The sequence below is a fragment of the Patagioenas fasciata genome, chromosome Z, assembly GCF_037038585.1.
Source record: "Patagioenas fasciata isolate bPatFas1 chromosome Z, bPatFas1.hap1, whole genome shotgun sequence".
Lineage (NCBI taxonomy): Eukaryota > Metazoa > Chordata > Aves > Columbiformes > Columbidae > Patagioenas > Patagioenas fasciata.
Window position 1 is genome coordinate 34,554,351 of NC_092560.1, and position 24,597 is coordinate 34,578,947.

General features: G+C 40.2%; 1 protein-coding gene across 4 annotated transcripts in view; it reads left to right on the top strand.

Moving 5' to 3' along the window:
• Positions 1-24,597, top strand: part of SPIN1 (spindlin 1) — a 61,709-nt gene that overhangs the window by 22,223 nt on the left and 14,889 nt on the right. For all 4 annotated transcript variants that reach the window (XM_065860286.2, XM_065860285.2, XM_065860283.2 and 1 more), the window contains exon 2: positions 8,127-8,352. In XM_065860286.2, the coding sequence (XP_065716358.1) occupies positions 8,301-8,352 (52 nt within the window). In that variant the 5' untranslated portion in view covers positions 8,127-8,300. The remainder of the gene's footprint in view (positions 1-8,126; positions 8,353-24,597) is intronic.

Here is a 24,597-nt window from a genome sequence, read left to right on the forward strand (position 1 = left end):
CAGATCAATTCTATCTTTAGTCCTTTATTGTATGATCTTAATTTCATGCTTGAAAAGAAAACTCTGCTTGGGAAGACTTATTATGCATTGGTCCCAGCTCAGTAGACTTCTAGAGTAGGGTTTCATTACCATTAAAGCTTTCTACACAGTGACTTCTTGCACTACTTGGACATGTATAGGAGACTGCATGAGGTTCAACAAGGCCAAGTGCCAGATTTTGCACCTGGGACATGGCAACTCTAACTGTACATACATACTGGGGGATGAGATGCTGGAGAGCAGCTCCATGGAGAGGGATCTGAGGGTTCTGGTAGAGGGCAAGTTGCACATAAAGCAACAGTGTGCCCTGGCAGCCAAGAGGACAACCATGTCCTGGGTGCATCAAGCACAGCATTGCCAGCCGGGCAAGGGGAGTGATTGTCCCACTCTGCTCTGCACTGCTGTGGCCTCACCTGGAGCACTGTGTGCAGTTCTGGACAACACAGTATAAAAAGGACATAAAGCTACTGGAGAGTGTCCAGAAGAGGGCTACAAAGTTGGTGAAGGGCTTAAAGGGAAAGCCATATGAGGAGTGACTAAAGTCATGTGGTTTGTTCAGCCTGGAGGAGACTGAGGGGAAACCTCGTGGTGGCTACGGCTTCCTCACAATGGGAGGAGAAGGAGCAGGCCCTGATCTCTTCTCTTTAGTGACCAGTGACAGAACCCAAGGCAATGTCAGGAAGATGTGCCAGGGGAAGTTTAGGTTGGACATTAGGAAAAGGTTCTTCACCCAGAGGGTGGTGGAGCACTGGAACAGGCTCCCAGGGAGGTGTCACGGCCCCAAGCCTGATAGTGTTCAAGAAGAGAGTGGACAACACCCTCAGACACATGGTGTGAACTGTGGGGTTGTCATGTGCAGGGACAGGAGTTGAACTCGATGATCCTTGTGGATCCCTCCCAACTCAGGACATTTCTATGATTCTATGAGTTAATAATGGGACTTCTTACAGGTTATGTTGAGATTCCTACTGAACTTTTATAAGAGACTGTAGAAGATTCTTTCAGGTCTCTGATGGATCACCTCCCTTATGAAGAAAGGCTGAGGGAGCTGGGGCTCTTTAGTTTGGAGAAGAGGAGACTGAGGGGTGACCTTATTAATGTTTATAAATATATAAAGGGTGAGTGCCACGAGGACAGAGTCAGGCTCTTCTCAGTGGCAAACAATGATAGGACAAGGGGCAATGAGATCAAGGTGGAACATAAGAGGTTCCACTTAAATTTGAGAAAGAACTTCTTCTCAGTGAGGGTGACAGAGCACTGGAACAGGCTGCCCAGGGAGGTTGTGGAGTCTCCTTCCCTGGAGACATTCAAAGCCCGCCTGGACACATTCCTGTGTGACCTCACCTAGGCGTTCCTGCTCCAGCAGGGGGATTGGACTAGATGATCTTTTGAGGTCCCTTCCAATCCCAAACATACTGTGATACTGTGATCAGGTTTCAACTTCTGCTTTCATTTGCTAAGAGTCTTTGGACAGCTTACTCTAAGAGCTTTTTTCCTGCCCCACTGAAGCATAAATAGAAAAACTAGACTACTGCAACCTGAGGCTTCATAACCCAGAAGGTAAATAACATTTCTACTGTGGTGTGTATTAGTTCACACTTACAATATTGAGTCTTGTGTTCAAATGCACTGAAAATACTATTATCCACATGAAAGGTTCAACAAATAAGAAAGCTGTCCAGGATGGTAGTGTCAAATGTGATTCCTCTGTGTTGTGTTGTGTTGTGTTTTGTTTTGTTTTGTTTGTTTGTTTGTTTGTTTGTGTGGTGGTTTTGGTTTTGGTTTCGTTTTTTTTTTTTTGTGTGTGTGTGTGTATGTTGTTGGTTTGGTTTTGCTGGGTTTTTTGTTTGGTGTTTTTCTGTAGAAAGCGTGTGTGTGTGTGTGTATTCATGTTCCAGGCTGTTGATGGACGGGTCCTGTAATGCAGACAAGAACACAATTGTATACCTTACATCTTCCACAGTAACTGTTTATGTAAGCTTAAGGGTAATGCAAACAAGACTAAAAATTATGAAGTTTTGAAGGAAGTAACATTTTTAGCATTTAACCTGTGAAGTTTTTTTAAAATCAGAAATAGGTGCATCCTGACATGGGGACTGAGAATCCTGCGCTCTCCTGCTGCCTTTGCTGTTGCATTTACTACAATTTAGAACTGCGGAGTGGGAGTTCTGAAAATTAGTCAGGCAAGATGGTGTTCTGATGCTGGGAGGGTGGTCATTAAGTCCCTGAGAGTAAAAAAAGATAAGTTTGTTTAAAATACTGTTTTACAGTAGTGATGAATTCTTAGTGCTGCCTTTAGAAAGTGACTGAATTTCACACTACCAGAGTTTATTTGCAAAATAATGAGTTCTTAAGTGCTAAATCAAATTAAGTGAGATAGACTGCCTTAATGATGTATGTCATGAGAAAAATACAGTGGAAATAGAGAACAAACTGCATTGTTGTCTCAGTGACAGCTACATTTTGTCAATTCAAGAGAGAAAAAAACGAGCACGGATAGAAAACATTGGAAGCTAATACTTTCAGGGTTTCTCTCTTGCTGTTGTTCCTTCTTTTTAGTGTGTAAAAATTTTGAATGGAGTCTTTGAGAGATACCATTTGCAGTTTTTTTTGTAAAACTATACTAATGCTTCAAGTTAAAAAAGTTAATTAACCCCCCACCTATTTCATCTGAAATACTGTTTCTAAATTTAGCAGTGCTGTGGTAGAGCATGTGCTCAAAGATGGTTTAGATAAAACATGTTCAAACTATTGCCTGAGATAAGACATCTGAAAGATGAGTCTACGTTGTAAAGCTACCTAATTCTGAACGATTGAGATAATTCTTCAAAGTAATATTACTATTGATAGTTGTTCTTCTAGTATAGTGTTCTCAGGTTTTTTTAGGATTCGTAAGTTATGTTAGCCTCCCTGGCATTATGTTATAATATGAAGTTCTTATCAGCAAACCTTTTTTGTTTCTCTATGTTAATGGTAAATAGTCTTTCTATTTGTTTATGCTAAAATGTTTTAATAAATAATTATAAATGAAAGCTGCAGTGTGCTGTCTCTTGCATTATATGTTGTTAACACAGTTAAAATAAAGGAGTATCCTGAAAGGCTAAAATATTTATTTTTATCTGGTTCCAGAATAATCGTAAGTATCATAGTCTGATCCCTGGAATTCGTTGTGTACACATACGCTGTGTCCTCTTTAGCAGAAACTTTAGAGTATTTGTTGTCTCATTTTCAATGAAAGACACTTGAGTAGACACTTTTAAGAAGAGGTGGTTTGTACAAATTTCAGATTCTTTTAATCTTCTGCTGAATAGTCTGCATTTGTATCACTATAGCATTATAGTGTGAAGGTAGCTTAATTTTATTTGTGATTTTTGTTTGGTTTTATATATATATTGTAGAATCAGAGTGGTTTTGTTGAAAGGGACCTTTAAAGATAATCTACTCCAACCCACCACCCCGTCACAGGTAGGGACATCTTTCACTACATCAGGTAGCTTGAAGCCTCACCAAACCAAATAGATGTGTATTTGTGTGTGTTTGCATGTATGTATATGTGTATATATCTATATATACACACACAGTTTTATGCCAGTGCTGATTGTTTCTGTACGATTGCAGACAAATAACACATCTATAGGTAGTAGAAAAACTGCAGAGGTTGTCATAGGGAAGGAATAGTAATACTTGATCTGGTGTCTTTCAGCTCATAAATCCATAGTTGAAATGAATTGCTCTTCATGGTTGTTAGCTGTAAATAATTTGTGTTCAGAGTTTATGTAACGATATTTCTTCTCAGACATCAGATGTTACTACCCACACAAAATCCTAGGGATAAGTTCTCCGTAACCAGTATGCTGGGTGAACCTGTAGGATACTTCAGAACCAATTTGGAACTTGAATGGCTGAGTTCTAACACCACAGAAAAGTTTTTTCTTATGGAAGAATAAAAAAAAGTAACACAAACTAAAAGCAGCTGTGTATTTTTATTCACCCTGTTCTGTGGGAGGTATTTTAACATTGAGACTTTCCTTTTGGGGAGGAAGGTTCAGAGGACTTGTGTAAGATGATCCTTTCTATTTGTATGGTAAGACTTAGAGACACACATTTCATCCAGCTTAGTACTGAAACCATGGTACTACTTCAACTCATACATGTACCAGCAGTTATGTACTGTGTTATAGAAGTCAGAATAACACTTGCAAAGGAGTCTCTTCAGCTGATGCATTTAATTTCTAAGTGATTCCTTCCACAAAACAGTCTTGCAGCTTGCGACAGTCTGGTCCTCCACTGAACCAGCGAAGACTTAGAGTGGAGGAGTTTCGCACAACAGAAATGTTTTGGCTATTGAAGTGGAAATGTTGGAGTCCGGCAGGTGGTGCCAGAAGGCTGTCTGATGGGTAGCTCTGGCAACACAAAAACGACTCCTGAGAAGGCACGAGCCTGTCGTTAACATCAGGAGGCGTATGATCTGAAATTGTGGTCTGCTATTTAAGAGCAACATATGCTATTACCTTCCCTCTCCTTCCAGGCTTTTACTCCAGAAACAGTGCATCAGCAAGTGTTCTGATTTCTCTCTGTTCATGATGGTAAAATGTAGACATGCTATTTAGGAGTGAAGCACTTAACTTTGTGGGTTTGGTGCCATTAGCTTTAATTATCACTTCTGTGTTTTTGCACTACTAACATCCCTCTTCCATGGATAGTAAAGTGGTGAAACTTTAACTAGGGTGCAGCAAACAGGGTGCTGTGTGTTGCAGTGAAATCCATATGATTTGGTGGAAAAACAAGAATAATAGTTAACTGAAAGTCAAGCTACAGATTTGTTTGAGATGGTTGTGTTTATTTTCATGAATTTAAAAGCTCGTCTGAAAGCATTTTAATGTTTCTAAACATCCAAGTTTATAGAGGGGGTTAAGCTCATTTACAGAGAAAACTAGTCTGTATGCATGCTGTTTTTTCCTCCTTTTGCCTTTATACTGTAAAAAACTTTTAACACTGCCTTGTCTTCCTCTTTACTCTGATAGTATGATCATATTATTGTTGTTGAACCTGATATTATTGGCTTGCATTTTTAGTCTAACGCTTGACCTTCTGTGAAACACTCCACAATAATTAGAACACTGTCAGACAAAGTAATCATGCAGTTTCAAGTTTGGTTTGGTTAGGGATTTTTTTGTTGTTTTTGTTTTGGTAAGTGTGCCTTGATCTAGTAAGGTTTGGGGAAAAAAAATTAGCTGATAAGTCAGAACGCCTGTCTTTTAAGTGAAACCTGCAACTGCACTGCTGGGACCTGTGCTGTCATGTGTTGGAGGCATTGGTGCCTGACTGGTGGGCAGTGGTGCTTCTGTTCTGAAAGTTAGTGGTAGTCTTTGAAGACTAGGATAAGTTGTTTTGGATGTGTCAGTTTGGATCCAAAAAAGCTGCTTGTGTTGTTTTTACCGTATCTGCTGCTGTCAACAGAATTACCCTGAAGATTTGGTTGGTTTGTATGTCATCTTACATGCACGCAAACAAGGAGTTTCTGCTCTTCCTTAGCAGTAAAGCTTGTTGCTACTGAGTACATCAAGCATGCTGAAAACTTCTTTTCTGCTTTTGTGTGGAACATGACATTCTTCAAGACTTGTAACAAAATTTTGTAACAGAAGTTTTTGCATTTTGTGAGTTAGCTTTTTTCTTGATGATTTTCCATATTAAGAATTTAAGATGGTTCCATGATGGCATTAGACATGGTGTTTTGACATTCATCGTATTTAAGAATCCTAAATTTTATGGGCTTTTGTTTATTTGTAATCAAGTAAGTGAGGTTTAGTTACATATACTTTAGAAATCAAGATGTTCTTGGAGCATCAGTTTATTTTCAAAAAATCAGGTTGCGTACCTCATTAGTATCTCCAGAACTGTCAGTGTGAAACTGAAATGTAAACTAAGTTCAGAATACTAGTTTTAGGAAAACAATTTTCATTTGCTTTCAGTGAATATCTTCAGTGAGGGTTTGAATTAGTGGCAGTAACTACTTTAGTTGCTATAAAATTACTTTGAACTGCTGAGTCAGGTTTTGACTTCAATAGACTTGTGTCCTTAGGTTCAGAGAGCACAGTGAAACACTTCATTAAGTACTAGCAAATGAATTGTGACTTTAAAAGGATTAGGAAGCGATTTTCATTTTTGGAGGTATGACTTCAGATTCATGGCACAGTAATAACTGGGGACATACCATAAAGAAAATAACATTTTGCTGGTAGAAAAACTCAACTTTTGTCGTGTTCTAGTTATTGTTATGAAAATAACTACTTAACCAGTGAAATTAAAATATCTGTATAGTACTTTGTTTTCATCATGGGCCAGGGGGAAACTGTATAATACATACAGGTGTTAAGAAATATTTACAGTTTCTTGAATTACAGGTCAATGGCTGACTACAAAGTATATGTTAGTTTCTAAATCTGGAGGTTTTTCAAAGTTTGTGGTTTTGTGACAGTGGGGTTGTCTGGTTTATGGGATTTGGGGAGGGTTGTTGGTAGTGGCTTTTTCAGTAGAAAAATATAATACTGTACTGCAGTTGATTCACTACTAATATCTCCCATGGAGGAAAAAAATTGATCTCTTGTAAGCTAATGGAATGCCTGTGAGACCCAATACAGTCACAGGAGTGCTTTGAATTCAGAGTTTGGTTTTGCAATCAGTGGTCCTTCTGTGCTAATGTATGTTAATCTGTAGTAAAATATTTTTTAGTTTAGTAGAAAAAACAATCCTTATGCTGTGTTCTCTAGTAAGGTAGTTAAAAAAGCTAATTGTTTCCTATTGCATTGTAAAGTGCTTTTGAAAATTTGACTGTTGTTGCCCTGGTATCATTCAGTATAGATTTCTGGTAGAGATTGAAGAGATGAAATGTAGAAAAACTAAGTTCCTGTAAACAAATTTTTAACTAATTTCACACATTCTTACAAATTCCTAACTGTGGTTATCAAAGTTGACTCTTCCAAACATAGTATGGATCTTTCTAAAAACTGCAAATTACTGAATATCTCCCTATTACTGTTTTTTCCTAGAAGTATTCATTTGTGTTGCTCTAATGTTCCTAGAAGTCAATGGCTGTAATTGCATAGAATTGGCAAGTGTTAGATGTAAATGCATTTTTCTGTGTAACAGTTTTACCAAACATCAAGGCATGTATATTCCCTTATTCAGTGAGCCAGAAACATAAGGGATGCTCTTTTTTTCCTCAGCTGGGTCACTAGTTAGGGGCATTTCTGTTTTTAACCCTGTAAGAAAATTGGCAGCAGGTTCCAAAACTGAAGTAAAAGAGGATAGACCAGCACTTATTAACAGATTACAGAAAACATTATTACAGCAATGACATTTCTTTATGGAAATGATATTAAATGGTTCATCTGACCTCACTTATTTTAGCTGTGTGCAGTGCTAATTAATGGGTTAATCCAGATGTTTCCTGCCCGAAAATGTTAGTCAGAAATAAATTCACCTGTAATTCTTCAAATTTTTGGGTGATCACAAGTTTCTGTAATTAAATCCTAAAAAGAACTTCAAGAAGTTGTTGTCACTTACCTCCCTCATCTAGGGGAATGTGATGACTGAATGTTTTAGGAATCTGATGAGTTTAGCTATAGGGAATCACCAAAAACTTCTGCAGATCTTCTATGAACCATTGACTTACTGAGCAAATCGGTGGCTTGAGTAGTCATTGCAGGAGAATCAGTGTTTTGCTACATTTTACTTGTTGGATTTATTCAACAAACTTCTTTTTTTAAACCTCCATGAAGCAAAGTTATTTTACTATCATTCTTCCCTGTGCTATTCAATGGTTTTTAAGAAGCTTTCTTTTCTCTGTTTTGTTGTATTTGATGTGATACAGAACATGTCTCTGAATATGAGGGAGAAGTAGCAGCTCTAGTATTTGTTTTGCTGTACTCTTATATGCCCTCTGTGCACTGTGTGTTTTCAAAGTAATGGAATACAAAGCAACTTCTTGTTGAGTATGAAAACAAGCATTAAAATGAAACAAAATATTTTTATCTTAACCAAGTCTCAAATCAAACTATTTATACTTGACGTATTTTGTTTTTCAGAGTACTGTAATTGAAAGTGCATCTTGTACATTTGAGGAAGGACAAATTCATGATTGAATGGTGGATTAATAAGTGGCTGTCTTATTCCAAGAGTAAGAAGATATCCTGGGAGTTGGGAAGAACTGGATTTTCACCCTAGTCCAGCAGCTTTGCTGCTCACTTAAACACAGATGAATGAAGACCCCATTTGGAAAATCACCAGGTCAACGGTCCAGAGCTGATGCAGGTGAAGTGGGTTTTTTTGGGTGATTTTGTTTGGTTTTAGTGGGTAAACAGTGTTCTGACTGTAGATTTTATCTATTTTTTCTATGTATGTTAATGTTTTTATAACGATGTTACCATTTCTTTCTTAAAAGAACATTTACTTATGGTATAGGAGCTAATAAACTGAAAGGACCAGCATTTTGGGGGTGAAAAGGTAACAGATGTATGTTTTTCATTCTTCTGTTCAATTATTTGCTTCTTAGTTAAACTTAATTAAATGTAAATTGTTTTGTATATTTAGTCTTTTTTTCTGTTATGAATTTAGTTCATGTTTTTCAGTGGAGGGTAAGTGCCCTTCTATTTCATGATGCAGCAAAGCTCATTAGTCAGTGACCTCTGGGAGGAAGGACTTTGTAGACACGTGATGCAGCATATTTTCTGTCACTGACCTTTGCAGATTGATGCTTTTCTGAAAAAATCTTAAAACTGTCATGTGTATGTGAGTAAGCTCAGTTAACTTTTAAAATAACCAAGCAATAGTCCATTATGGTCCTTTCAAATACTCATCCAATTCACTGAGATCTGAAGCAACTGATACTGGAAAATTTCTCTAAAACCCTTTGGAAACTTTTGAAACTCTGTTTGCCTGTTATTAGGTTACATTAATGTTAATTTACTCTCTCTCATTTGAAATGTCTCCTGATTTCTGAGGTAACTTAGGTAAATATTTTTCATAAATGGTTTCCAAGGAGAGACCTGGTACAAAGTCTTAAACACTTGCTTCAGTGAGTTTTATTCTGTCAACTGAATCATCCTTCCTCTTGGGTCTAGCAGAATGTGTGTGGGAGTAAAATTTTAAGAGGAGATCAGGCTTTGACCTGGTACTTAACTTCAGCCTTGCTGACTTCTAAGCATTAGCTGGGCACTGTGCCCAGGTTCAAAGAATTCAGATGCTAGGTTTTTAAGGCAACTCTTAGAATAATATTACCAAATGACTTCAATGTGACATGTGCTGACAGTGAAAGTACAGCACTTATTTGAAGTGTCATGGTGTGAAGCTTAAAAGGGTGATTGTGTGGATGAATTCTTGTTTGTTTGGGTGTTTTTTTTTTAATGAAAACCAGAAAAGTTAAGCTAGGACACCTTACTTAAATACATTGAAAAGAAAATTTTGCTTCCTATTTGTTCTTTTGACTCTTTTTTTAAAAAAAAGAGAATTCATAGACTTTTCTTGAAGAATCACATTTTCAATTATTTATAGTTTGTCCTATAACTGACACCATTCAAAATAATTGTTAAAATTGACATAGTTTAGATGCCATTTTTGCTTTTTTAGTATCCCTCTACAACAGTTACAATTTTGTCTTTTTTTTCTCTGAGGTTTCTTAATCTTAGCAGAGAACTCCTTAACTTGTATTCATTTGGTTAATGTACTATCACTGTCATTTAAATACAACCCATAATTCATACATTTGGTCTTCCTCAGCTCTTGCCATAATTGTAGCCTTGGCTTGGGTGTTGCTGGCTTTCATCCTCCAGCTATGATATTCTTGAGGAAAGCAGCTGCTGACCTCCTTGCTGTCATTGTTCTTCCTCCTAATGATATTTGATGGGCTGAGGCTAGATAACTTTCACTAGTTTGGGGAGGGAGTGGGGGGAAGGGGAGGATATGGAATTACATGCTGCTGGCTTCTTGATTATGCATACACACTAGGAAAGAGTGCAGCAAGCAGCTGCCATTAGAAGACTGCATAGCCCACTCTACAATGAAGATTGGAAGATCAGACGTAGGACTTTTAAATGCAACTACTGAGCAAGAAAGACAGAAGGTTTATCACAGCAGTAGTTTCACTGATAGTGGTCAAATTCTTCCTTTGAAGAAAACAGCAAGTGCAGTAATTGAGTTCATCAGAGTTTATAAAATGAATGGTTGGAAGAGAGGCCTTGAAGAATATAGCAAGTTAGTTGTTTGGTTGTTTTTGTTTAAGTATCTCTAGGAGAGAAAGCTATCAAAAGTTCAGCCAGGTAAAGTGACAGTGTGGTTTAGGTGACAACTCTACCCCTTCTCTTTAGAAGGTGAAGAGATATTCTTCCTTAGTTATATGTTAAAAGTTAATTTCCTAGAGGGTGGAATTACTTAGTCCTGCAGTTGTGGCAATCTTCTGTGTGTTTGGATTAATTATATGTCATCAGTCCTTGTGACCATTTATAGACTTTTTAAAGTGGCCATGGTGATCTTACGAGTTAGGTTTGTGGTTGTTGGGGTTTTTTTCCCCTATTTGGGAATGTTAAGGATTTACCCTAGTTAAGTGATGACTGAACTTGGCAATTACTTTATTTGAAATATTTAGTAATGAAAATAACAAGGTGAGTATGACATTTGTTACCTACCGAACTGTAGAGATATGGGTTTGATAGATTGACTGTTACATGGATAAGAATTGGCTGGATGGCTTCATCTGAAGAGTTAGTCAATAGTTGAGTCTCCAACTGAAAAACAGTGACAAATGGTGTCCCTCAGCAATCTGTACTGGAGCCAGTACTATTTAGTATCTTCCTCAGTAACATAAATAGTGGGATTGAGTGCACCTTCAACAGGTTTGCTGATGATACCAAGCTGAAAGGTGCAGTTGATTCACAGGAGGGAAGGGATACCATCCAGAGAGACCTTGGCAGGCTTAAAGGGTGGACCTGCATGGAAATTTAACAAGACCAAGTGCAAGGTCCTTCACCTGTGTTAGGGCAGTCCCCAATATCAATACAGACTGGGGAGTACTGGTGAATGAAAAATCAGACAAGAGCCAGCAATGTGCTCTTGCAGTCCGGAAAGCCAACTGTATCCTGGGCTGCATCAAAAGTGGCATGACCAGCTGGTCAAGGGAGGTGATTCTCCCGTTCTACTTTGCTCTCACCTGGAGTACTGCATTCAGCTTTGGGGTCCCCACCATACGAGGGACATGGACATGTTGGAGCGAGCCCAGAGGAAGGCCACAAAAATGGTCAGAGGGCTGGAACACCTCTCCTATGAAGAAAGGCCAAGAGAGTTGTGATGTTCAGCCCAGAGAAGGCTCTGGGGGCACCTTATTACGGTCTTCAATTTATAAGGGGGGGGTTATAAGAAAGATGGATAGACACTTTTTACCAAAATCCGTAGTGACAAGGCAAGGGGTTTCAAGCAGAACGAGGGCAGATTTAGATCACATATAAATGTAAAAAAAAATATTGTGATGAGGCATTGGAAGAGGTTACCCAAAGAAGCTGTGGCTGCCCCGTCACTGAAGTGTTCAAGGTCAGGCTTGATGGGACTTCACGCAACCTAATCCAGTGAAAAGTGCCTCGCCATAGCAATGAGGTTGAGTTAGGTGATCTTTAGAGATCCATTCTGTGATTCACTAGAACAGCTGTAAAAGAAAGTCTTGTACACTAACAAGTAACTTTTAAACAGGATTTACTGTGCTTTACAGCATCACTGATCAGCTGGGAGTAGATAATACAGCATTGGTATGTTCTGTTCTTTTTCCTCCTTATTAAAAGATGGTAAAAGCACAGAAATAATTTGTGAACTTTATATTTGATCTGTTAATTGTAAAATCGTGAGATTCTAGGAGACTCTTGAATCATGTGCAGGTTACAAAAAACAATCTGGAAATATAGATAAATCTTGAGAAATAAGGGGAGATGGAGAAAAGAAGGAAAGCTAGACTTATTTCTTCACAACAGTAGAGTACGTGGCTACAGCCTCTGTGAGTTTGTGCAAAGTATAGAGTTGCTTTCTAGGATACAGTTTCAGTAGATCAGCCAGCTATTCCTGTGCATGGCAGTGTGCCTATCTTTTTAATTGATGTAGACCTGTCTCTGATATAAGGGAATGTGGCTTTTTTTTTTTTTTTTAATTAACGTTGTGCAGTATTATTGATTGTGAAATAAATTGTGATTACCTGTGTGTTTACACTTATATTTGACCTTTTTGAGTTTAGTGATCACCTGTTTAATGCTGTAATTATAGACCAGTCAGCCTCACCTCAATCCCTGGGAAAGTAATGGAACGACGTATCCTTGGTGCCATCTCAAGGCATATCAAGGATAAGAGGGTCATTAGGGGCAATCAGCATGGCTTCACCAAGGGGAAATCGTGCTTGACCAACCTCATAGCCTTTTATGAAGATGTAACGAGGTGGATGGATGATGGCAGGGCGGTGGATGTGGTCTACCTTGACTTCAGTAAAGCATTTGACACAGTCTCTCACAGCATTCTCATAGCTAAACTGAGGAAGTGTGGTCTGGACGATTGGGTAGTGAGGTGGACTGCGAACTGGCTGAAGGGAAGAAGCCAGAGAATTGTGGTCGACATGGCAGAGTCCAGTTGGAGGCCTGTATCTAGTGGAGTCCCTCAGGGGTCAGTACTGGGGCCGGTATTATTCGATGTACTATCAGCAAATTTGATCCTGACACCAAGCTGGGAGGAGTGGCTGACACGCCAGAAGGCTGTGCTGCCATCCAGCAAGACCTGGACAGGCTGGAGAGCTGGGCGGGGAAGAATTTAATGAAATATAACAAGGGCAAATGTAGACTCTTGCATCTGGGTAGGTACAACCCCAGGTTCCAGTATAAGTTGGGCAACGATCCGTTAGAGAGCAGTGTACGGGAGAGGGACCTGGGAGTCCTGGTGGACAGCAGGGTGACCATGAGCCAGCACCGTGCCCTTGTGGCCAAGAGGGCCAGTGGCATCCTGGGGTGTATTAGAAGGTTAGTAGGTCGAGAGAGGTTCTCCTTCCTCTCTACTCTGCCCTGGTGAGACCACACCTGGAATATTGTGTCCTGTTCTGGGCCCCTCAGTTCAAGAAGGACAGGGAACTGCTGGAGAGAGTCCAGCATAGGGCAACCAAGATAATGAAGGGAGTGGAGCATCTCCCTTATGAGGAAAGACTGAGGGAGCTGGGTCTCTTTAGTTTGGAGGAGACTGAGGGGTGACCTTATTAATGTTTACAAATATATGAAGGGTGAGTGTCATGAGGATGGAGCCAGGCTTTTCTTGGTGACAGACAATGATAGGACAAGGGCTAATGGGTTTAAGCTGGAACACAAGAGGTTCCACTTAAACTTAAGAAGAAACTTCTTCTCAGTGAGGGTGCTAGAACACTGGAACAGGCTGCCCAGGGAGGTTGTGGAGTCTCCTACTCTGGAGACATTCAAAACCTGCCTGGACACATTCCTGTGTAACCTCATCTGGGTGTTCCTACTCCGGCAGGTGGATTGGACTAGGTGATCTTTTGAAGTCCCTTCCAATCCCTAGCATTCTATGATTCTATGAATTTACATTGGGTAATACTAGGTGTGAATAAGCATGTTGACATATTTCTTACATTGCTGAAAGTAAATCTGAAATAGCCACCAGACATAGCAAAGTTCCTGTGGGATTACTGCTGTTCCCTCAGAAGATTCTGAAATATAGCTTAAAAGAATCCAGCTTTTGCGTATTGTTGTAAACACAGGAGATATTCAGAGAAATAAGATATCATGGTGTGTTTTGAAGAGTCTAATTTTCCTGGGGTGAATGGAAGGCACTGTCTGATGTGACAATAATAAACACATTGCCAGTGGCTTTCTCACATCCTTCTTTGTATTTTTTTCTCCTAAACCTCCCAGCTGAAATGGCATGCATGCTTCCCTTGGAGTCAACATCCTGAAAAAGTGTTTGTTTTAGTGTGTTTTGTCTAATCCTTTTTCTGTCTTTGTCGTAAAGTATAAGTATTCAGAAACATGGTTTCTAGTTTTGCTGTTGAATCTTAAGGATCTCTTATCAGCGGAATTAATCAAGCCTCAAAAAACATGTAGACCGTGTGATAATTAAATGCTTAATTGTCTTGCTTTTAACTGGGAGCTGAAGTTTGTGTTCACATTCTGTTACAAAAAATGTGTTTCTGTGCTCCTTTGTAAGTGACTGGAACACAAATATTTTCTCCTTCCTTAGACCCATCAAAATCTGAGTCTTCACTGCTTATTACAAAGAAGATTAATACTGATCTGTTTCTTTTTATTTTTGTTCAGTATTTTTTTCTGGTTTTTTGTTCAGAGCAATTTAGTTCTACAGAGCATACTGAATGTTATCTAAAGTACAGAATTTAATGGAGTGTTCTAGTTAGAACTTGTTTTTCCATAGTTAAAAGTAGGTAAAGAACATTAATTTAAACCCGTTCAGTCAATGGCATTCATGCTGTATAAAATGAAATAACTCTTCTTTATGGTTCTCTGATTAGGGTCACATTGCTGCTTGTGACCAAACTGTGCTTGACCCCAAAAGGCTTTGTACACAGATGTTTTTTTCTCTTTAAAGATTTGCATGAGGATAAGTGCCCTTAAATTGCTTGGGATTTTTTAAATGCCTTTCTACTTTGAACTAAGCACTTGACAGAGAATCACTAGTGTTAATTAGACTGTTTAGATAGTACTGAAGATTTCAGGAGAATTTAAGCCACATTACTGGTGTTAGATTCCATAATGATTATGTGAAGTTCAGCAATATATATGTATGTTTAAAAAGTGAATAAAAATGTTATTTTTCTCTCAAAAATGTTTTAATTAATTAAGAGTCTTCTCCAGAGCTGATTTCTTGCCACATAAACAACTTTTATGTCTGTTTTATTTTGTGGTAGGTTTAATTCTTTTAATCTCTCAAAAAAAAGCAAAATACACAGGACTTAAGAGATCCTCACACATGAGAAGAATTTTAGTATTTCCAATTAATTTCTTAATTCCTGTAGGGAAAATGAAAACAAAAACACTTCTAAATATTTTTATTGTGAATTGGTTGTGATTGGCTTCACCACTTCAAAGGAATAATGTTGGAGCCGTTCAAAGACTGTCTTGCATTAGCTGCTTGAAATAAATGTTTTATTTTGGCATGGGTCAGATGGTATTTTGCAAGCAAGAGATAATTAAAGAGGTGCTTTGGAGTCAATAGCTATTCATCTGTGTGACAGGGTCTGTTCAGCATACATTTTATAGTTTTATTACTGGTGCTTTTTTCTTATTGGAACGTACTATCTTCTTGTGCCATCACTGGACTTTAGTGTAAGCTCCTATTAGGGAGATGGTGTTTCACGTGTTGCTGTGAATAGATAGAAGTGTGTGCATCATATTGATGTGATTTGGAGGGTTGCAGCGTTATGTAATAGATGGGAAACTGGTTCCACGCTTGAATACCAGTGTATAAAACATGTATTTGCTTGATTTTTTTTTTTAATTGTTTTTTATAAATAGTATCTGTAATTGTTTTAGCAGTTACTTCTAAAGTGTTTGTTTTACATGTTATTGGTAACAAGTGGGAGAAGAAGCAATTAGAAGCAGTTCTGGTGTGTTACTGCCGTTTGACTGGACATAATTCTTGTTTTTCGGTGACTGAAGGGCATCAGGCATTGAAATTTGGGAGTATGTTTGGGAGGGTGCATGTGTTTAACAATGCAGCTACTACATCAAACTGTCTTACTGTTAAATGTGCCTGAACTGCTTAAGTTGGCTTCTTTAATTCTTCTGATTTCAAAATCTTCACTGAAGATTGTGAGGATTATAGGTGTACTGTTTGAGTGTATCTTGTTAGCAATAAGGAACATGCTGTCCTGAGTGATAAATAATAAAGTGGTACTGTTGATGTCTTGAACACTTCCCTTTCTCTGTGCCATTCTTCTCCTCCCTGAAGTTTAGTGTGCTGGTTTGACTGAAAGCAAGTTAATTTTCTTCATGCAGCTAGAAACCTTCCTTCTTCATAGCTAGAACGGTTGTTGATTTGGTTTAGTTTGAGAACAAGAAGATACCCTGGGATAGAGTTAATGTTTTTCTACAAGTAACTTTCCAATATTTTTGAGTTGGAACAAAGAAAATGTAAGAGCTTATTACTGTTATCTTAGTTGCTATCTGGGAGCCAAGGTCTTTCTGGCCTCTCTGTCTGCGGGTGCGAGGTAGATAAGAAGGAAGGCGTGGATGGGGTAGAGCTTGGCTGACATCCAGGCTGATCAGTAAGAGTATTCCACACCATTAGTGTCACCTTTCATGTTAAAGGAGAGCTGGGTTTTCCAGTTTGGGAGATGGAGACCTGTTCCAGTTCTACTTCATTTCATTTGAGTTCCATTCAGGGGTTCCTTTAGTTTGACCCTTTGCCATTTTGCAGTGGCCTCTGGGCCTTTCTACCCTTTTACCTCCTCCCAAGGATCAGTTGTTTGGGACTGATATGTTCTCTCTCATCCTGGGACTGGCTGCTTGATGCAGGTGGAGTTTGTGAGGAATTGATTTAAGTATCTTTTGGTTTATATTCTATTTCTATGTTGTGCATAGTAATAGTGGTGGTATATTAGTATTTTGTTAAACTGTGTTTTTCCCTTCTCATTCTCTCACCTATTTGGAGGTGGAGGATTGGAGTGAGTAAGCAGCTGTCGTGGTTAGATCACTAGCTTTGGTTAAACTGTGACATTTAGATACAGCTCAAGACTCTGGATGTTATTGAACTTTGTGCCTGTGAGTAGCTTATGGAGCTCTTGCAGCTTTCCAGTAGCAGTGGAAAAACTTGCTGAAGGAGTTCTCCTGGTTGAAGAAGGATTCAGGCAGGCAGATTTTCAGATCATTCTGATTTTGACTTTGTTATTAGAATATGCTAAATGTAAGGATTCTGTGCTGTTCCATCACCCTATTCGGAGCTGCTTTAGGGGCCAGAAATGTTAATAATTCAGTGAACTGTTGCCACAATTTCTGCAACTGTCTAGCCAAGTGAAGTGCTACATGATTCAATAATGTCGCCTGAGATGTCTTTAAAACGAGTTTGCATCTCCTTGACTTACCTCCTGCTACCCTTTCTCCTTTAGATTGGAAGGATGATAGGGAAGATAAGAGAAGGAGGAGAGACTTAGACGTCAAGTTGGAAGGTTTTAAAGAGTTTCACTAATGCTACTAATAAATAGAGAATATATACAACATATACAAAACCAATCTTGATGTGGAGTTGGTGTCACTTCAGCAGTGGTGGAGCTGGGTGTGTGGAGCTGGCGTGGTCCTCTAGATCCTGGTCACGGTTGGAGAGTGACCCTCGTGATCACCCTCTTACATAGAGGGTATGACAATTATGGGTTGAAGTACTTAATTGATCCTCAATTCTAGTCACCTGTTCCATCCACCCCTCCTCAAACATGCCCCTCTCATGACAGAACGTGAGAAAAAAAAATGCAGGCAAAAACTCAAAAGTACAGCCACCTAGAAGAACTTGGCTGAAAGAAAAATCACAAAAATGTCTTGTTTTTTAATGAAACGAGGACATTCCACCCCTTATTCCCTACCATTTGAGTCATACCCAAATCACTACTGCTTTCTGCCTGTCTTCAAATGTACATACACACACCAAAAAAAATACATATCTCACTAGTTCACGAGTGCAAGTCTCTCTAGGCAGGAGAGATGATGTGCAATCTGGTGCAGTTTGTGCCTGTGGATTGTCAGAGATGTCAGTCTCAGGAGAGTTACTGGGCACCACTTGATGAAGTCAGCTCATGGTTCATCACCACCACTGCATCAACCTGAAAGACACTTATGGAACACTGTTAGTGTCATGCAGCAATTACCCTCATACAGTCTGAAATTGAGTGTTCTCACCCAGAATCAAATCTCCTTGAGGTACACATCGGACTTCACCATCCTTCAGCATCACCCGCCAAGTACATCCAGGCCCTTGGGCAAAAACAATCCCATGAATGGGTTTGCCTTTGCCCAAAGCAGGAACAATCCAGGCAGCTTTTCCTAACATGTTCCTTCCATGCACCACAGGGACTTTATCCCCTTCTACTGTATGTAAAAACTCTGACTGAGCAGGGTCAGCTTGATTGATTGATCCCCTGGTGTTAACTAACCAGGTGGCTTGTGCCAAATTCTTATCCCAATTTTAAAAGTTCTGCCTCCTGTTGCCTTCAGAGCAGTTTTAACAAACCATTATATCACTCAGTCTTCCCAGAGGCTGGTGCATGATAGGGGATATGATATATCCATTCAATACCATGTTCTTTGACCCAGTTGGTTATGAGACCATTTTTAAAATGAGTCCCATTGTCTGACTCATTTCTTTCTGGAGTACCATGTAGCTACAGGACTTGCTTTTCAAGGCCCAGAATAGTGTTCCAGGCAGTGGCATGAGACACAGGATACGGTTCCAGCCATCCCATGGTTGCTTCCACCATTGTAAGCACATAGCACTTGCCTTGACGTGTTCTAGGGAGTATAATATAGTCAATCTGCCAAGCCTCCACATGTTTATATTTCAACCACCACCCCCCATACCACACAGGCTATAACCTTTTGGCCTGTTTGATTGCAGCACGTGTTTCACAATTATGGATAACCTGCAAAATAATGTCCATGGTTAAGTCCACCCCTCAGTCCTGAGCTCATTTATATGTTGCATCCCATCCTTGAGGCCCTGAAGCATCACGGGCCCACTGAGCCAGAAGAAGTTCACCTTTATGTTGCTAGTCCAAATCCACCTCAGCTACTTTAATCTTAGCAGCCTGATCTGCTTGCTGGTTGTTTTGATGTTTCCCAGTGGCTCAACTTTTAGGCAGATGGGCATCCACATGCGGTACTTTTACAGTCAGATTCTCTAGTAGAACAGCAATGTCCTGCCACAATGGGGCAGCCCAAATAGGCTTGCCTCTGCGCTGCCAGTTATTTTACTTCCACTGCTTTAGCCACCCCAACAAGGCATTTGCCACCATCCATGAGTCAATATAGAGATAAAGTACTGGCCACTTTTCTCTCTCAGCAATGTTCAATGCCAACTGTATGGCTTTTACCTCTGCAAACTGGCTTGATTCACCTCGTCCCTCATCAGTCGCTGTGATTTGTCGTGTAGGACTCCACACAGCAGATTTCCACTTTCGATGTTTTCCTAGAAGACAACAGGATCCATCAGTGAACAAGGCATACTGCTTTTCAGTCTGTGGCAGGGCGGGGCTTCCTCAGCATACATCACCTCCTCTTCTTCAGGGGATACTCCAGAATCTTTGCCTTCTGACCAGTCTGTGATCCTTTCTAAGATCCCTGGGAGATGAGGTTTCCCTGTTCGAGCCCGCTGTGTGATTAATGCAATCCACTTACTCAATGTAGCTTCAGTTGCATGCTGCGTGGAAGAAACCTTACTCTTGGACATCTAGTCTAGTACTGGTAATAGGGATGCCAGGAGGACCTGCGCTTCAGTACTAATCACTTCTGAAGCAGGTCAGACTTTTTCATATGCTGCCAGTATCTCTTTCTCTGTTGGAGTATAACTGGCCTCTGAGCCTTTATATCCTCTATTCCAAAATCCTAGAGGTCGACCTTGAGTCTTACCTGCTGCCTTTTGCCAAAGGCTCTAGGTAGGACTATTGTCCCCAGCTGCAGTATAGAGCACATTCTTAATACCTCATCCTGTCCAGACCGGTCCAAGAGCTACTGCATGTACAATCTCTTGTTTAGTTTGTTCAAAGGCTTGTTGTTGCTCAGGGCCCCATTGAAAATCACATTTCTTTTGAGTCACTTGGTAAAAGGGGGTGCACAATCTGACTGTAATCTGGAATATGCATTTTCCAGAAGACCCCAACACCTAAAAAGGCTTGTGTTTCCTTTTGGCTAGTTGACAGGGACATAGCTGTTGTTTTGTTAATCACTTCTGCTGGTATCTGGTGATGCCCATCTTGCCATTTAATTCCCAGAAACTGAATCTCTTGGACAGGTCCCTTGACCTTACCTCTCTCTATGGCAAAACCAGCTTTCAAAAGAATTTGAATTATTCTCTCACCTTTCTTGAAGACTTCTGGTGCTGTATCACCCCACATGATGATGTCATCAATGTATTGCAGGTGTTGTGGAGCTTTACCTTGCTCCAGTACAGTCTTAATCAGTCCATGGCAGATAGTAGGGCTGTGTTTGCACCCCTGGGACAGTCAATTCTAGGTGTACTGGATACCCCTCCAGGTAAAGGCACACTGTGACCTGCATTCTGCTGCTAAAGTAAGAGAGGAAAATGCATTAGCAATGTCATTTGTGGCATACCATTTAGCTGGCTTTGACTCCAGTTCATATTGCAGTTCTAACATGTCCCGCACAGCAACACTTAATGGTGGCATAACTTCATTTAGGCCACGATAATCTACAGTCTCCATTCTCCATTAGGCTTTGGCACAGGCCATATAGGACTATTGAAAGGTGAGTGAGTCTTACTGACCACTCCTTGACTCTCTAGCTGTTGGATCAGTTTATGAATGGGAATCAGGGAATCTCGGTTGGTGCGATATTGTCATCTGTGCACTGTTGTGGTAGCACTTGGCCCCTGTTGCTCTTTGACCTTACACAGTCCTACAATGGAAGGATCATCAGAAAGACCAGGCAAAATAGGCAGCTGTTTAATGTTCTCACTCTCTACAGCTGCTATACCAAAGGCCCATCAATACCCTTTTGGGTCTTTAAAATACCCACTCCTTAGGTAGTCTATACTAAGGATGCACGGAGCATCTGGACCAGTCAAAACAGGGTGCTTTTCCCACTCCTTTCCAATTAGGCTCACTTCAGCCTCTAATACAGTCAGTTCCCTAGATCCCCCAGTCACTCCTTCAATGCTGGCAGATACTGACCCTTTATGATTTGATGGCATCATTGTACGCTGTACACCTGTGTCTGCAAGGGCTTTATACTCATGTGGTTCTGACGTACCAGGCCGCCAAATCCACACAGTCCAATAAACTCTGTTGTCATTGTCCCTCTCCTCCACCTGGTTGGAGGCAGGGCACCACTAATTTGTGCTTTGCACAGTTTCTGGTAGGGAGACACAAGAATGCCTTCTCCTCTGGCTGGAAAGCCTCCCACCAGAAACGGAAGCAGCTTTTCTCTTGTGAGCTTTCTTTTTCAACTCACATGCCCGTTCTTCTCCCTGCTCCTCTTCTTCATCTTCCTTCACAGTGGATTCCAATTGTGCTTTCTTTGGCTTCTTCTTTGTTGGGGCAACTAATACTGCTGAAGTCTGAATGGCCGCATTACATATTGTGTGGGTTTGAGTGGATGCAGAAACTGATGTTGCAGTTGTAGTGGCTGCTGTATCCAGGTCAGGAACTGGACCTGCTCCAGAATCTGTTGAGGGGGGTGCAGTAGCAGTCACAGGTGTTTCAGTGACTGCAGTACAATCCTCCTAAACAGTTCTATCACCAACAAAGACTGACACACACTTCAGAGACCCAATAATACCAACAAGCTTCACTCACAAGTCCAGAGATATTCAGAATTCCCAAAAGCATATGTAATTTGCTGTAATGACACAGACAGAGAATAGTTAAATAGCTCTCCTAAAATCTCTCTCCTGAAACTGAGAAAACGAAAGGCACAGGTCTTTAATTTCTTTTGCTTCTACCGGAGAATTCCAGAAATGCATACTCCTGAAGTATGATAACAATGAGTAGAAATACATCATTGACTTAACTGAAATCACATAAATCAGTGAAACACAACCCAGAATCAAAGCTATTGTAACAAGATTATTTCTACTTCCAAAAGTAATGTGCTACACAAAAACAATAACAAGAAGAATTAACCCCACAAAAGGCATTATTAAATCCAAATAGATTTGCAACAGCATCCTCTAAAATTAAAAACAAACTCAAACCACAGTATGCTTTGTGACCCGTAAAGCACACAGATCTATCATTTCCCAAAATTTCCTCCCACCAGAGGATTCAAACACAGACTGTGCACATCAAAGTCTCTCTCACACTACCCAGTAAGCTGTTTACAGTAATTGTCAGATACTGCTCTCAGCCCGTCTCAGTCAAAATGCCAACCCTGCTCTGGCGCAATAAAATCTGTCATGATTTCTCATGCAAATCCGAGTCACAACACCAGTAGAACCTGTCACGATTTCTCTTATCTCACCCCTGTAGGCGCGCTCTCTCTGTACGGTCCTGTTTCCTGTACCGTCGTGTTTCCCTGTACGGGCCACCAATTAAATCTGTTACGATTTAAGGCAAGGTGGCAATAAACTGTGGCAGATGATCCCTGTTACCCTCTTACTTCCCGCCACCCCTTTTCCTTTAGATCAGAAAGATGATAGGGAAGATAGAAGGAAGAGAGACTTAGACTTCAAGTTGTTTTTAAAGAGTTTTACTAATGCTACTAAAAAGTAGAGAACACATACAAAATATACAAAACCAATCTTGAATGCTCGATGTGGAGTTGGTGTCACTCCAGCAGTGGTGGAGCTGGGTGTGTAGAGCTGGCGTGTCTCCAGCAGCAGGAGCTGGGTTGGCGGAGCTGGTGGCTCCAGCAGCTGCAGCTCAGGCCCCGAGAAGTCATGGGCAGGACTTCACAGCAAACTGGAACCTGGTTGCAGGGATGCAGGGCCTGAGGCCTGTAGATCACAGGCAGACAGACAGGGTCCTCTCTAGATGCCGGCCGTGGTCAAAGAGAGAGTGACCCTCGTGATTACCCTCTTATATAGGGGGTATGACGGTTATGGGGTGGAATACTTAATTGATCCTCAGTTGGTCAGTTCTAGTCACCTGTTCCATCCACCCCTCCTCAAACACGCCCCTCTCACAATGGAACATGGGAAAACTTATCAGTCTTTCTTGGCTACCATAATAATAAGTCTAAACACGAACATTCCGTTGGTCTCTTATCAGCACCAAGTACAGCATCTGAGGAAAAAAATATGCAGGCAAAAACTCAAAAGTACAGCTACCTAGAAGAACTTAGCTGAAAGAAAAATCACTAAAAGAGAGCTGGTCTTATTTTTAACAGAACTAGGACACTACTTTATATGGACAGATTGAAGTGTTTTATGCTTAATAAAACACCACCACATTTTTAATAAAACATGTTTTATTGTATTACAGATCAGTAAAACACAACCATCTGATGACAATATGATCAGAAAGCTTGTTTAATAGTTGTAATCTAGTCCCAGAGTCTTCTGGGTTTCTAATCAAGTTTTTTCTGATATTGTTTTTTAATTTTCAGTTAATTGTTCTTATAAACATGCAGTTTATAACAGTCAAAAATTGCAAATAATATCTTCACAGTAGTAATTGGTGTGTAAGGCTTGATTTTTGAAACCCAAGCATTTAACTTATCATTACATCTGGAAATATAGGGTCCTGCGGATTTGATACAAGCTTGAGTGTTGTAACATAAGATGTAGTATTATTTTAATTGTCATTTCTGTAACTTTGTACACATTCTCTTTAATTTTTCACATGAAAATGTAAATAATAAAATACTTATTAACACTTTGAAGGTTAATGGTGCTTGCCTGTCTTTTATGATGCCACTATTGTCATTAAAGGTTTTGACATGTATATTCCAAAGCTATGCTTGGAACCTGCACACAGTGTTAAGTTTTGAGGAGCTGGTTTGTTAGACCTATGGAGAAACTCAGGTATTCCTTTGTAGGTGTTAATTTAAGCATCCATAGTTGAAATTCTGGGCATGTTCCTACATACATAAGACACTAGAGTTACATGTGTTAGTCTAGCACTCTGATCAGGTTCTTTCAGATATTGCAGACAAGGAAGGTTTAAGATCTTAATACTAGCTGAAGTGATTTGAGACTACATAGCATTCTGATTTAGCAGAGCAATATACAGAAATCGCAACACAATTGCAATACAGCAGTTGGTATTGGGACAGTGGCCTCTTGGTGGTGTGAATCACCTCACAACCTTTTGTCCTGAGCCCTCTGAAAACCTGCATGGCTGGCCCATGGCTGACCAAGCTTTTCTGCACAGTAGCTCCGTGGCGGTGGCAGATTTCAGCATGGCAATCTGCAGCTCTTGAGTATATCCCATCTCCATTGCCCCATCCCTCCCTGGTGGCTGTCAGGGAGCTGCCTGGCCGTGGAGACAGCACAGCCCCGCAGCAAGTCTGCCTGTTGCAGTGCAGGGCTTGTAGAATAATCCTGAGGCCTTAGTACTAAACCTTGAGTCTCCTCCATGGTGAGAGTAACCTGATTTGCTCCTTTTCCCCATAAACAGGTCCTTTGTTCTAGGTCCCTATCTCCTGGTTTAGCTAAAATTTTAGTTTGGAGATAAATTAACTAATTCTGAGAAGGTAAAACCTCCCACAAAAGGATTCCTATGGTATTCATGCTAATTTTTATAATGGAGAAACTGCTCTAAAGTTACATTGTTTAACACTAGCTGGCCACTAAGTACCACACAGCCACTTGCTCACTGCCTCCCTTGCCTCCACCCCCCTGAGGTAGGAATGGGATCAG